The sequence below is a fragment of the Nelumbo nucifera genome, chromosome 4 (genome assembly GCF_055504915.1).
Source record: "Nelumbo nucifera cultivar China Antique chromosome 4, China Antique-T2T, whole genome shotgun sequence".
Classification (NCBI taxonomy): domain Eukaryota; kingdom Viridiplantae; phylum Streptophyta; class Magnoliopsida; order Proteales; family Nelumbonaceae; genus Nelumbo; species Nelumbo nucifera.
In genome coordinates this window covers 44563850-44578216 of record NC_142652.1, presented here as the reverse complement: position 1 = coordinate 44578216, position 14367 = coordinate 44563850, and the positions used below count along the sequence as shown (strand labels likewise).

Sequence of the window (14367 nt, the reverse complement as noted above, 5' to 3'; positions counted from 1 at the left end):
CTCTCCTCATCAAGAATAATTTCTTAATGATGATTGCTTAGGATGTAATCATTTTCTAAAAAATTGGCATTTCGACTAATAAATATTCTTTGTTCATTTGAGTAAAAAAAGAAACACCCAATGTAGTCCTAAGGGTAGCCTATAAATAGGCAACGACTGTTTTAGATTCCAATTTATCTACACTAGTCCTTTTAACATGTGTTGGACAACCCCACACATCAAAGTGTCTAACACTTAATTTCTTTCTAGTTCAAAGCTCATATGAAGTTTTAGGAACTAACTTGGTTAGAACTTTGTTCAACACCTAAGTCACAGTCTCTAATGTGTGTCCCCAAAAGGATATGGGTAATTTTGAGTGGATGAGGAATGATTAGACCATATCTGGCAAAGTCTAATTTTTCTCTCTAATACATTATTTAATTGTGGTATAATAAGAGGAGACGATTATGATATAATCTCATTGTCCCTTAAGTAGTCCTTGAAATTCGATAGAGAGATAATCAGTTCCTCGATATGATCAAAGGGCTTTTATTTGTCTCCTAACTGTTTCTTGACTTCATGTCTAAACTTTTTAAACGTTTCAACAGATTTACACTTATGTTTCATTCTATACACATACCCATACTTAGAATAGTCATTGGTAAAGTTTATAAAGTACGAATATGAGTTATATGCCCTAACATTCAATGGGCCACACACCTCTATATGTATAAGGTCAAGCGTGCATGTACTTCTTTCAAGTTTATCTGTAAATGGCCTTTTATTCTTCTTGCCTTGAAGGAAATGTTCACAAGTTAGTAGATTTTCTACTGTGAAAAATCCAAAGATCCATCATTCACTAATCTTGTAATCCGTTCTATGTTTATGTGGCTAGGTAATGCTAGGGATACATAGGATTAATGATTTATCGTGTTCTTTCCATGAGGATGTGTTCCAAAATAGTTTCGGTTACATTTGTTTCTATAGAAGAGTGTAGTACATAAAGACCATTTTCAAGATCTCCATAGGAAAGAAACTTATTATTCAATATAATTGTAATCTTATTACTAAATAAAAATGAATAATAATTCTTACATAACTTGGAAACTAAAATCAAAATTTTTCCTAAGCTATGGAATATAAAGACAATCGTTAAGGGTAATGATCCATTTTCTAAAAATTAAATCTATTGATCCTATAGCATTAGTTATTACATTTGCAGATGTACCCATGTAGAGAACAATCTCACCATCACTCAACCTTCTATTTTTATTGAACCCTTGCAGAGTATTACATGTATGAGTATAATCTAGAGTCAATACACTAGGAGGTAGAAGTGACCAAGTTGTTGGTCTTTATGACCTGAGTTTCAAAATTACCTTCTTTCTTCTTCTTGAATGATTCTAAATAATGAGGACATTTCATCTTCTAGTGCCAAGTTTACTTGTAGAAGTGACACTTATCTGATGAATTGTCTCTCTTCTACTTCTTTGCTTTGTCAGCCTTCTTTTGCGGCTTCTTCTTGCCCTTACATTTCTTCTTGCCAGATTTTCCTCCTTCAACAAGCATATCTAATGACTTGTCCTTTTTAATTAGTTCCTCAGCCCATTGTAACAAATTGCCGAGCTTTTGCAATCTAGCTTTTTAACTTGTTCATGTTATAGCTAAGTGTAAGCTCCATAAAGCTCATGGTCGACTCAAAAAAATTGAGTCGCCATCCATTTTTTAGAGGAAATGGGACCTCATTTTTAGATTTGGAAGTCAATTTAATTGTTTTGATAGTGACTTTGTTCTTCGCCAAGAAAGGCACCTAAGCGAGAGATTTTGGATCCCAAAGATTGGGAGAAAGAAGGTGTTAGGCACCCCTATATCCAAGCTGCTATAGCAGTCCAATACGAGAGTTAGCTAAGCTCTACATCTAACAAAATACCAATAAAAAGGTTGCTTAGAACTCTAAAAATCAAGAAAAAAATGCTCCCAACCTTATCTAGAATTGATTTAAGGTGATGTTATCAGGTCTTAGGTATTGATTTCCCTAAGACCCTCGCCTCTCTTCCTCTTTTTCTCAATCTAGATGGAACTAGGAATACAAGTTTCCCTTATGAACTTAAACCAAACTGATAACCAAATTTTTTGCTTTGATTTTTTAGTTTTACTGTTCTCACTCCTACTCTGGATCAAGGAACACCATATGAAGATCTGTTTTTCTCTCTCTAAACTTTTCTACCATTCACTACAAAAGAAAGATATTTTACATGGTTGATCACATTGGCTTAAACCAAAATTGATTCTCTAATATACTTGTTTCACAATGCTATCTTTGCTTAATTATTTTCTTCTTAAATTTTATAGTGTAGGTTGTGTAGCTCATGAGTTTAATCCCCTTATTTTTACTACAACTTTATCTATCATCTTTCATCTTAAATATAGGCACTATACTATTTTTTTCTACATTTATACTACTGAATTTCTGATGGATTTAATTAAAAGAATTTAATGATGATAAACAAAGATACCTTAAACCCAATGACACAATAGTGGTATTCAAATTAAAACTCTTGACATCACAATAGGTGATGGGATCTCTTGAAAGTAAAATCTCTATGAACATTATACAAGCACATTCATCTAGCTACATATTGGGTGTTACTAGGTTTGCAACCCAAGAAGGGGGGGGGGGGTGAATTGGGTTACACGATTTTACATAGTCCCCATCCTAAAAACTATTTGCCTTCCTTCTTAAATTCCTTATCCTAGGAGAGATGTTTACAAATATCCATTTGGCTTCATGGGTACTATCCCAACCTTTAGAACAAATGGATAAGCTTCATGGATGTTATCCAAATCTTTTCTCCAATGGATAGGCTTATACTATCCAAACTTTGCATGTGTCCTTATAAGAGCACTCTCTCAACATAAGAACAAACCCACAATTGCTTTACAACTATAAATTTCTAAATGTTTTAACAATAGAAAGCACTAGAAAATCACTTCTTGAATAAAATATACCAATTACAACTTAAACTACTCAAAATAAAGATGCGAAGGAACTTCTAGTTCTTCAAGGTTGTTTTTCTTCTTTTCTCAAGCTTTTTCTTTATCCAAAGATTTCTTACTCAAAATGTTTTCCATCTTATTTTTCTTCTTTTTGATCTAACAATTCAAGGTCTCTTTTAATTTTTTGTTCAGATTAGCTTTTTATAGCTTAATCAATAAAAGTAGTTATTAGTCTCGGTCAATAGTATTAAAATCTACTTTCCCTTTTTATTCGTAATATGTAAGAGGCATTAAATATACTTTTTTTCAAATGGCTACTTGACTTGGCAAACACGCAAGGGATGTCTCTTGGGTTGTGAGGGATGTCCCCCGTGCTATTGGCTTTTTGGGCAGCTTCCAAATGATGTCTCCAATGCTTTTGTGTCATATCACCTCCTAGGGGATGTCCTTATTGCTATAGGTTTCCCAAGAGATGTCTCCTAATTTTTGAGGGATGTACCCTAGCCCAAAACTTCAGATTTACTAATTATCTATTGATCTAAGTCAGTCCATTTGGATTTAAGATACCCTAAGTCCAATTAGAGTCTTATTTAAGATAACCTTGAAGCTTATAACTCATGCACTACTTTGATTACATAAAATTCCTAATTTGACACATTGAGCTTTTCAATTTCACTTGGAATCTCTTCCTCCTCAAGAATTAGCCTTGTTCAAAGCTTAGAGAATTGATCTTTCACTTTTGTTGCAAGCCACCTTCGTGAAGATTACTAAGAGTAGTTGGATTGCAAGACTCAATTTCAAGTTAATTTGACAAAGTGAGTTTGTTTTCATCAAAGCAAAACTGTGATTATTGTCAATAATCTCAACACTAGTAACATCTCCCATGAATTTAAGATATATGTACATGAGATATTCTTGATATGCGTTGGATTCATTTCACTTAGAGAGGGAGCGAAGTCAAAAAGAGGGACATTTTGATCAAGAAAAAGTTGAGAAACATTGGGGGAGCTATTCCCACTTTTTATGGTAGCATAGATATAGATATAGGTGTTGTTTTTAGTGCTTAAGCCTTATAATTGAAAGCCTTATTCAGCAATGCCTAATCATTTAATTGTCTAATAATTAAATAATAATTATTTATTACTATTATGTTTTATTATTATTATGATCATTATTTATATTTTATTATTTTATAAAGGGCAAATTTCTTAAAGTACCTTTATGGTTTAGGAAATTGACTAGCTCTATTCCTACTATTTATATATTATCTTAAAGTACCCTTAAGGTTTCTAACAAATGTCATTGAAATTAAGCATTTATGGAAAAAATGAAATGTCAAATTTTTCCTCCACCATTCTCCAAATTTTCAAAATAAAACCCAATTGATAAAAGTTTTCAAGAACTGTAACAGATATTGTCAAGAGCTATGTGGAGGAGAAGATCGGTAAGGCCGTCCAGAAGCACAACCACCTTATGAGAGAAGTTGACGTCTTAGCAAAAGGTCCCAAGGTTCACAGATGTGAGATGCACAACAAAAATCTTTAATGGTTTCAATTTTTCTTCAATAAGCTTTAGGTAATTGCTTAGTTGGTTTGAAGAAGGTGAATTTTGTTTATATTTTTTAGGTTACATTGTTCACCAAGAAACATGGGGTGGTTTGAGTAGAGGAAGATTCCTAGATGCTCTGCGGAAGCATAGACTTGGTTTCTTCGATTATTCAGAGGAAATTGAGGAAGATTAAGGAGATTACTGTAAAACGATAATTTCTTAACGCTCGTCAATAGTATCTCCCTGTTTAGAGTCACTCAACCTGTAGTTTTCTTTTCTTTTGGGGGTGATGAACATGGGATCAAACCCATTTCTGAATTTCTCTTACTTGTAGAGACGAAAGCTGCAGGGGCAATGACAAGAATGCAATATTGTAGACTATAACAGAACGAGTGCATAACAATAAATGGTCTCCAGGAAGCAAATATCAATTGACCATCAAAGTTAATTCATTGAACTCGACTCTTTCTTCTGAGCCACCGAGGAATCAATCATTCCATCCAATTCTTATTTGACGGGTTTATGAGTCCAAAGACTCCAAAGCCTTAAACCAATGGGAGCAAAATGCAAAAGCAAGATAAACAAATAACAAAAGCTTTTCCTCCATTTCTTGGGCTTTGGAGCCTTACATTTAACACCCTTGACATCGTGATGATGAGCAATTATGGAACCCACTTGGGTCTGTCTCAAGTGGGTTATTGGATGGGTACCACGTTTGAAACCTGATTCAGGCACATTTGGAAATGATTGATTCCGTCCTCCTTTCGGAAATGGCAACAACGGCATCAAGTAACATTTGCTTCAAATTTTTAAAAGATTATTTTAGAAATTAGTAAAACTATATAGGCATGTGATGTCACGTGTGAATGGAGTGTGACAAAAATTAATAGTAAGGGTAAAGTTAGTTAATTTCCTAAATCATAGGGGTACTTTAAGAAATTTGTGTTTTTATAAATTATCCATTTAATTATTTGTATCTAATAATGATTATTTTATTATTTATTCAATTACTTAATAATTATTTTTTAATATTGTTATTAATCATTAATTATTTATAATTTATATCTATCTATTTATTAAAATAATTATGTAAATATCTATTTTAAATATGCAATAATAATTAATTAATTATTAAATGTTCGTTTCTTTAAAAATTATTTAATTATTTAAAATTTTGATCAATTTCACAATTTATTAATTATTTTGTAATTATTTAATTAATTGCTAATTAGTTTATTAAAAACACCAAAAAATTCACAATCTCCGATGCATATTTAAAAAGTAATTATTACAATTTTAGATGCTTGACTTTAGCACAAACAATATATTCATAGTTAGCTTGGGTCTTAATGGCTTTGGTACAACTAAAATGGACCCAACCCAATTATAATTTTTTTGGACATCTATTATATATATGTATATATATATATAACAACCCCCACCCTTAAGACACGTGGCATTATAAAATTTCAATAGATAGAATCTTAGAAGAGGTTAAACTCTCACTCTTAAAAAAGTCTATCCACTCAAAAAAAGTGATAACTCCACTCTCTTAAAATTTATACACTAGCATCCTAATCCCTAAAAAGTGGCCACTTCGAATGTTATGGTAGTAAGTGAATTTTATTCAAACACAACCATTTCAAAAGTAATGATAAAGAAATAATTTAACTTAAAAATATTCAAAATATTGAATGGATAAAAATAAATAAATGAAATTCATAAAAATGACTAAATAATTAATACAAATTGTGCTAGTTTCATTCTTTTAGATGAAATAGTTTATTAATTGCAAACTATATTTAATTTTTTTTGGAAGCATAACCTAATTTAGCTTTCAAAAATAAAATTTATCAAATAAATAGTAAATACCAATTAAAGTAGGTTATTACTTACAAATAAAACCTCATTTAATCTCTTAAATCATATTAAAAACAACATAAATTAATAGTGATTTTCAAACAAAGTAGGTCAGAATAGATTGTCAATTACAAAGATGTAAGACCCATGTTAATTTTTTATAGTTAAATAGTAAATTTCAAATTAAATGATACTTAGTTGCCCCTTAGTATGTGGTCAGTCTCTAGATAAAACATGGTAAGTCTCTTAAACCAAATAAAAAGGCTAATAATCCCGTACTTAGTACGGTGGTCATTCATAGTATAAATACAATGCAATCCCGTATAATTGAGCTAGTTAAGTTCAAGTTTTCCACAGGTTCGCTCGATCCATTGACAGACGTAAGTTCAGGTCCAGTCTCCACTCTCCAGATAAGCTAATTGCATGGTAGACATGCAAATATTATTTGGGCTGAAATGCTAAGAAGGTTAGATTGCTTTTGTAGTGTCATGATGTCATCAAAGCCCAACTCCAGCCCAAACCTTGGCCCGATCCATGTTTGCTTTTGCCGGCCAAAAGGGTTTTGTTGAATGCGGAATGTCAATCTTTCCACTAGGTAGTAACAACTAGCAAGGTGTCACGGTCTGACATAGGCTTAGCCTTGTCTATGCTTGGCGGGTTTACATTGAGTGGCATTATCATAAACTTCGCTAGTATGATTTTTGGGAGAAGTGATGTTTCTTATTGGCGGACCTCCAAAAGCTTAACGTACTCTTTAAGGAGGGGTGGTCAACTTTCTTGGGTGCTTAACCTTGACACTTCTAGACTATCTTCCTTTGTGGGTGGCCTTGATTAATGGTTAGCATGGCTAATAGGGTTCCTCATGGGCACACATACGCTTGTGGGGATAGTGCATGGACTAACACTGCACCACACACCTTGAAGGGAGGCTTGGCACATGGATTTGGCTCAAGCATGACCCTTTACCACACCAGCCCCGTGTCTAAGCTAATGGAGTTACCTCGTTGCCTACAACGCATGATGTGCTCCAGCCTAGCTATTGCCTATCATCATCTGCACAACATGTACTTTTCATCATGGTGATTACACATAAGATGAGCCTCCCATGAACTTGCAAGAGCCAATATAGCCCTCGTCATAAGCCGCAGAATTATGATACAGTGCCACTAACCTTGATGGAATCATTCATTGGACCACATATGATCCGAACGACGCACGGATTTCTTCGGCTACATATCAACCCGCGTGATAAAGGGTTGGAGGGGGATGCTCGTTTACGGTTATAGTGGCGGATGTGGGAACGTTTAGTTGGTAGCAGATTGGAGTGTATTCACCTCCCCGCGTTAGATGGTTGCGTAAAACTGGTGGTTTTTCTTGGGTCCCACCATAGAAAACTCGGAGCTTCAGAGTCGTATCAGCTTATCAGGCTATCAGCCATAGACACCGAGAGCGTAAACCGGTAAAGTTTAAGGTTTTAGACGGTCGCTGGTTCTCTCGACCCTTTCCACTTCCAAAAATCCACACCTGCGCTCTACGTGCATGGCGATGGTCTTCTCCTAAACGGCATTATCGTTCCCATGGAGCTTGTCCTTCCGACAGCCCTCTGCACAGTCTCTGGCCTCTCCTCGCGCCATTCTCTTGTGAAGCTCGCCTTTAATGGTCGTTTCTCCAGGCGCAGATTGTGCAGAAAATGTAAGCGTTTCTCGATGCCTCTCCGAGCTTTCTCGAATGCAGAGCAAGGATCGACGTCGAATAGTCATGTCAATCAGGAACCTCGAAGGGATTCTGATGATTTATGGGGGGATTCGGCGGACTTTGTTGAAGTGATTGGAATTGGGAGCAGGAAGGATGCCATTATTGATTTCTGCCTGGAGTCTTCTTTTGAATTGACGTCTCTGAGATTCTGGTATGGAATTTACATTCTTTGCTGTTTTATACATCTGGTTTTTTTGTTATGTTAGGAGAGTCCATGCTTGCTAAACTTCTGAACTTATCGGAACTAGGGTTCTGGAAGTGAAATGGACGGATTGACTAGCAGTGAGAATGAGTACGGTGATTCTTGGATGAAATGTAGTAGTTAAAAAATGTTCTACATTTTTTTCTATTTGTCTACAAATTTAGAATATTCTGTTCTGATTAGTTTCGAAGGATTAAGTTACAAATAACAAAAATAACATTTAACCCATGGTTTGTACACTCTTCAATGCAGAACACATAGTATTATGCATGTGTGCGTGTCCAATATTTTATCCCCGACTCCATATCTTGCATGATTTTGTGTGCAATAATGCAACAAGGTAGTGCTTATTTATTATTTTTTTTGAAAGGTAAGGTAAAAATTTTATTGATGAAAGAGGAAAATAGATTACAACAGCTTCCCCGCAGACTTCACCAGGAAAAGAAACCAGCTTACAAATTCCACACAGACTGAGAGTAAAGCAACTGGAACACATATTGATGCTTAAATTCAGTGGTTACAGATAACCAAGAGATTAGTTTCACAGCCATAGTTTTTAAGGTGCCAAGGCGAGGCTAGGCGACGGGGGGGGGGGGTGCCTTGTTGCCTAGTCGCCTAGGCGATGGATTTTTTTTTAAGTAAAGCCATATATCCTAGGGTAGTTCCCTAGGTTCCATAACCATCTTTTCTTAATAATTATCCATAATTTTCATAAGAGAAGTATAAATTTCATGTTTTAAGTTTAGACAATCAATATTTTATGAGAAGAAAAGGAACAAAAGAAAGAATTAAAAAAATATAGGGGTTGAACCCCTACTTTTGTTATAGGAAAAGGAGGAAAGAAAAGGTGGAAGAAGAAGAAGATCTGTAAGAAGAAAATGTGTTGATTAGACAAAATTTTAAGTTCTTCCCTTGCTTATTGGTTCAGGTTCTGAAATCTTTGAGGATTCAATCAAGGATCAAAACTTGATATGATACGCCCCGTATGGGGTGTATTGTATTGTATCTTTAGTGCCCCAATACACATGTTTATAGGTGTTTTTGGGAACCCATTTTTTTAAAATAATATATATATATATATATGTATATATATATTTAAAAATGAAATTGAAAACCAAAGAAATAAAAAAATAGGGGGAGTATCGTTATAAGTATTGATACACCTCTACCGATACACAGAGGTGTATTGATACTTTGAACCATGGGTTCAATACAGCAGTTAGCAATGTTTGTGTCGATTAAACCCTAACAAATAAGAAAATAATAAAAAGAAATTAGTACATAAACACATAAACTGAGTATTCTAGTTTAATAATGCCTACTTTATAATATAATGTCAAAAAATAAAAAATATAAAAGTATTTTATAACATAGTGCACAAAACTACTTGCCGACTGGGCGAGGCGATCCTCCAAGGGTGCCTTGTCGCCTAGGCGTCGCCTTGACAGCTATGCTCATAGCAAGTTGGATTAGTTCATCTGAACTTTTCACTTTGTTACAGAAGATTCGGTTGTTTCTTTCAGACCAGATTGACACTAGAACAGCCACAGGAGTGGTTTTCCAAATCAGCTTCCATTTCTTCTTCATACCAGGCAGCTTCCAGCAACATAATAACTCCTTGACAGAACCTGGCATGACCTAGCAAATACCAGCAGCTTTGTGAAAATGCTCCCAAACCTTAGAAGAGATAGAGCAATGAATGCTTAGGTGATCAAACCGCCTCTGGCAGGAGCCCACATGGACCACACTTCAGATCCAGGAGCTGCACCCCTCGCCTATCCAGATTGACTTTGAAAGGCACTTATTCAGCACCAAAGCCCAGACCAGAATGTTTGACTTAGGACTGATTGGGTACCAGACCTGTTTGCTAGGAAAGCCAGTAATGCTGGCCCTGCTAAGCTTAGATGCCAAGGATTTAACTGAATAACAGCTTTCTCCACTTCACTTCCTTCTCCATTCATCCTCAAGATCTGTAGAAATAACTTGCCTTTGTAAAAGCTGTAGCAGCTCCAACATCATCCAATTCCCAGTCAAAAAGATTTCATCTAAATTGAGGACTCCAGGACACTAAATTCTCAGCCAAGTCATAGGAGTCAGCAGCTGAAACATCTGGGTTAGCAGCACACTGAAAAAGAAGGGGGAAAACCTCAGCTAAAGGGCTATCCAAGCACCATGGATCCTTCTAGAATCTCAGCTTATCTCTGCCAATCTTGAAATCCAGACCTTCCGAGAAGACAGGGAAAAGACTTCATGATTCCTTTCCAGAGAGAGCACCCCTAGCTTCGTAGAGGGTTCAAGTATGTCCAGTTGCCCCAGTCCACACCATGTTTAGTAGCTATTAAATTCCTCCACCAAGCATTTCTTTCCAAAGCCATTTGCTTAGAAGGGTAGTATTAAATACCTTTATTTTCCTTATTCCCAAACCCCCTTCCTCCACTGGCAAGCAGACTTGATCCCAATTAACGAGATGGAATTTTCTTTTTTCTTCCCAGCCTCTCAAAATGATATTTCTTTGCAAGGTCTCTAACTTCTTTGCTACTTTAGAAGGGATAGGAAATAAGTAGGGAGGTTTGAAAGAGTACTCTTTATAAGCGTCACTCTACCCCTCGAAGAGAGGTACTTTGCTTTCTAGGAAGATAATTTCTTTTCCATCCGCTCAATTATTGGGTCCCAAATAGAACAAGAGTTGCATTTTGCCCCAAGAAGAAGCCTAAGTATTTCCGTGGAAGATAACTCACCTGAGAAGCCAACACTTCAGCCATTTGGACCCATTCGCCGGTTGCAAGTTCCTTTGGTGAATCATTTGTCTCAATGAAACCGCCATAAAAATCTCCTATTGCCTTCATAACATCGGACACTAAAGTACCAGTGGGAGACCAAAACTCTAATCGGGGTTGGTTCACCATGATCAAGATCTCTCTCCAATTTAGGGCAGAAACAACCTGCACTCCACCCCACCAGTCAAGCAAAAGTTTAATTTTCATTCATACATATTCAAGTCTCAAGATTCATTCTAATCTTATAATGATCAGTGTTTTAAAAGGCGTGGGAGGCGTACGCCTGGAGGCGCTCCCTGTAAAGAGACTGGGCCGAATGGGTCCTAGTATCTTCTCTTGTAATATCTTTTCTTTTATTGTTGGCTAATGGGCCTCTCTTAATGGGCCTGCTATTTCTTTTTGTTTAATCTCTTTATGTTACTGCCTAGCTGGCCGCCCACTTAAGGGCATGCTTGTCATTACTCTAACTTTAATTCTTAATAAAAAAAGGATTAGAGGAGAAAGGGAAGATAATTCGATTCTTCTTCTTCTTCCTCCTCTTTTCACCATCTTCTTCTCTCGTGTTGTTGCTCTTACTTTTCTTCTTTCTTTTTCTTCTAATCTTCAAATTTACACCTAATATTTGAGGACTGATTTACATCTTGGTATCAGAGCAGGTCTATTTCTTCCTTTTTTTCTTTCTTCTTCTTTTCCCATACACCCTTAGATTAAGAGAGTGTATGGAGAGATAGATTCTCTATAGTTCAGAGGATCTCTGGCCTAGTTGGTAGAGGGCTTGGAGAGTTTAAATCTGGCTGGATATTGCCAAGAAGCGGTGCTGTTCTGTTGCTGCCCAAAACCCTAGTCGATTAGAGATTTTCGAAGGTACAGGTAAAGGTAAAGCTTTGGGTGTGGCGCTCTGTGCTTGGGAGGTGTCTTGTGACTCCTAAAGCAGGGCGGTTCAGGTTTGGAAGAGATTGGGAAGTTCTGGTAGGAGCAGCTGCATCTTCTCTCTTCCTCCCCAACAGTTGGATGGAGTAAAACCCTAGTTTTCAAGCTTCTGGGTTCTGGTTTGACTTCAAGTAAGTTTATATAGACAAAATTTCTGGTTCTTTGATTTTCGTTTGATTAATGGAGCCATACGGAAGTGAGTTCAAGCAAGTGCTGGTTTCAGGCCTTGGCTCGGTAGATTCCGTTTTGACTGGTGTAACCACAATCAAGCTAGATGAGACAAATTATCTTGCTTGGGCACAGTCTATAAGAATTTATGTCTGTAGTAGAGAAAAACTCGGGTATCTCACAGGTAGTAAATGGATGCAAGAGAACTATACTGTCATAGGATGGTTGGTCAATTCTATGTAACCTCATATAAGTCAGCATTATCTCTGGATGTCTTCGGCTAAGGAGATATGGGACAGTGTTATTGAGACCTATTCACAGAAGTTGAATGTAGCCAGAGTCTATAAGTTGAAAGTGATGTGAAGAACCTAAGACAGGGGGAGAAGAGTGTAGCAATCTACTACTCTATATTGAAATCCCTATAGCAAGAAATTGATGTTATGGAGACAATTGTATGGGAGAGTAAGAATGATGCCGAAATGTATAGGAAGTTGGTGGAGAGAAATAGGGTGTTTGAATTTCTCACTGGACTCAACCCTGAGTTTGACATCATTAGGCAAAATATCCTGGCCAGAGATGAGGTTACTCTTTCCCAGGCATATGCTATGATAAGCAGTGAGGAGAGTAGGCGGCAGGTTCAGTTGCAGGGTCCACCTACAAAACACTTTGCACATGCTGGAATAAAGCCAAAGGGCCCTACTGAGAAAAAGGAGCAGATATGTGAATATTGCAAGAAACCGAGGCATACAAAGGACACTTGCTGGAAGGTTCATCCTGAGCTTCTTCCTGATAGGTTTAAGAATAACAATAGCTCTAAGAAGGGAAGTCAGGTAGGAAAGCCTAAAGCAGCTAATGTTGCTACAGTACCTGAAGGAGGAAATAAGGAGAGTGAAGAGAAATCAACCATTGAGCAGTTGGTAGCAATGAAGGCGGATTTTGAAAAGTATGGGAGGCTACTAAATCACTTGGAAGCTACTGTTTCTTCATCTCACTCTTCTAGCAACAACACATCATCTTCATTAGCATTTGCTCACCCAGGTATTCGTGCTTCTGCAAATAATACTTCAGTTTCAGGTAATCATAAAATCCCTTTGATTATTGATTCTAGTGCATCAGACCATATGACTAGCCTGTCTAATCTCTTCTGCTCATACCACCTTCTCTCTGGCAAAGAGAAAATATCCCTTGCTGATGGGTCTCTTGCTCCCATCTCTGGTAAAGGAGATATAAAGACCTCTGACACCCTTTATTTATCCTCTGTCCTTCATGTCCCTGAACTTAACATAAACCTTTTATCTGTTAGCAACTTAACTAAATCCATGAATTGCAGCATAACCTTTTTTCCCACTCATTGTGTTTTTCAGGACCTGCAATCTCAGAGGATGATTGGGAGTGGCCAGGAGGCAAACGGAATATACTTGCTGGACACATCGGATTGAGCTTTGGGACCACCTCATGTTGTTGCCTTAGAGTCAGTTTTGTCAAAGTCTGTTAACAAAGTCTTGTTATGTCACTTTCGGTTTGGTCATTTGTCATTTTCTGCTTTGAGTCATTTGTTTCCAGATATGTTTAAGGGAGTGTTTTTATCAAGTCTTCATTGTGAATCGTGTGAACTGGCAAAGCATTGTAGACATTCTTATTCAGTAAGCAATAAAAGATCTCTTTCTCCTTTTCATATTGTTCACTCTGACGTGTGGAGGCCATATCATTTGCCAACTATGGGGGGTTACAGGTACTTTATCATTTTTATTGATGACTACTCTCGTTACACTTGGATTTATCTCATGAAATCAAGGGATGAAGTACCAGCTATTGTGCAAAAATTTCATGAACTCATCCTCACCCATTTTAACACTCGTATCAAAATATTCCGTTCTGATAATGCTAAGGAGTATTTTGAGAGAACCCTCTCCACTTATCTTGAAACTTTTGGGGTTATTCATCAAAGTTCTTGTTCCTACACTCCACAACAAAACGGGGTGGCGGAAAGGAAGAACAGACCCCCCCTTTGAACTACTATTATGCATCTTTATCACAATGTCATCTACATAGACTACAAGTAGAGTCAGGGAATGACCTGTCTTCTTAAAGAAGAGTGTGATTTGACTGAGCCTGTATGTATCCGAATTTGTCCAAAGTCGGTCTAAACCT

The 14367-nt window shown here is 36.6% G+C and overlaps 1 protein-coding gene across 2 annotated transcripts in view; it reads left to right on the top strand.

Annotated features, from left to right (window-relative positions):
- The first annotated feature begins 7501 nt into the window (after positions 1–7501).
- Positions 7502–14367, top strand: part of ARC3 (GTP binding protein) — a 106369-nt gene continuing 99503 nt past the window's right edge. For both annotated transcript variants that reach the window (XM_010272451.3, XM_088903638.1), the window contains exon 1: positions 7502–8290. In XM_010272451.3, the coding sequence (XP_010270753.1) occupies positions 7962–8290 (329 nt within the window). In that variant the 5' untranslated portion in view covers positions 7502–7961. The remainder of the gene's footprint in view (positions 8291–14367) is intronic.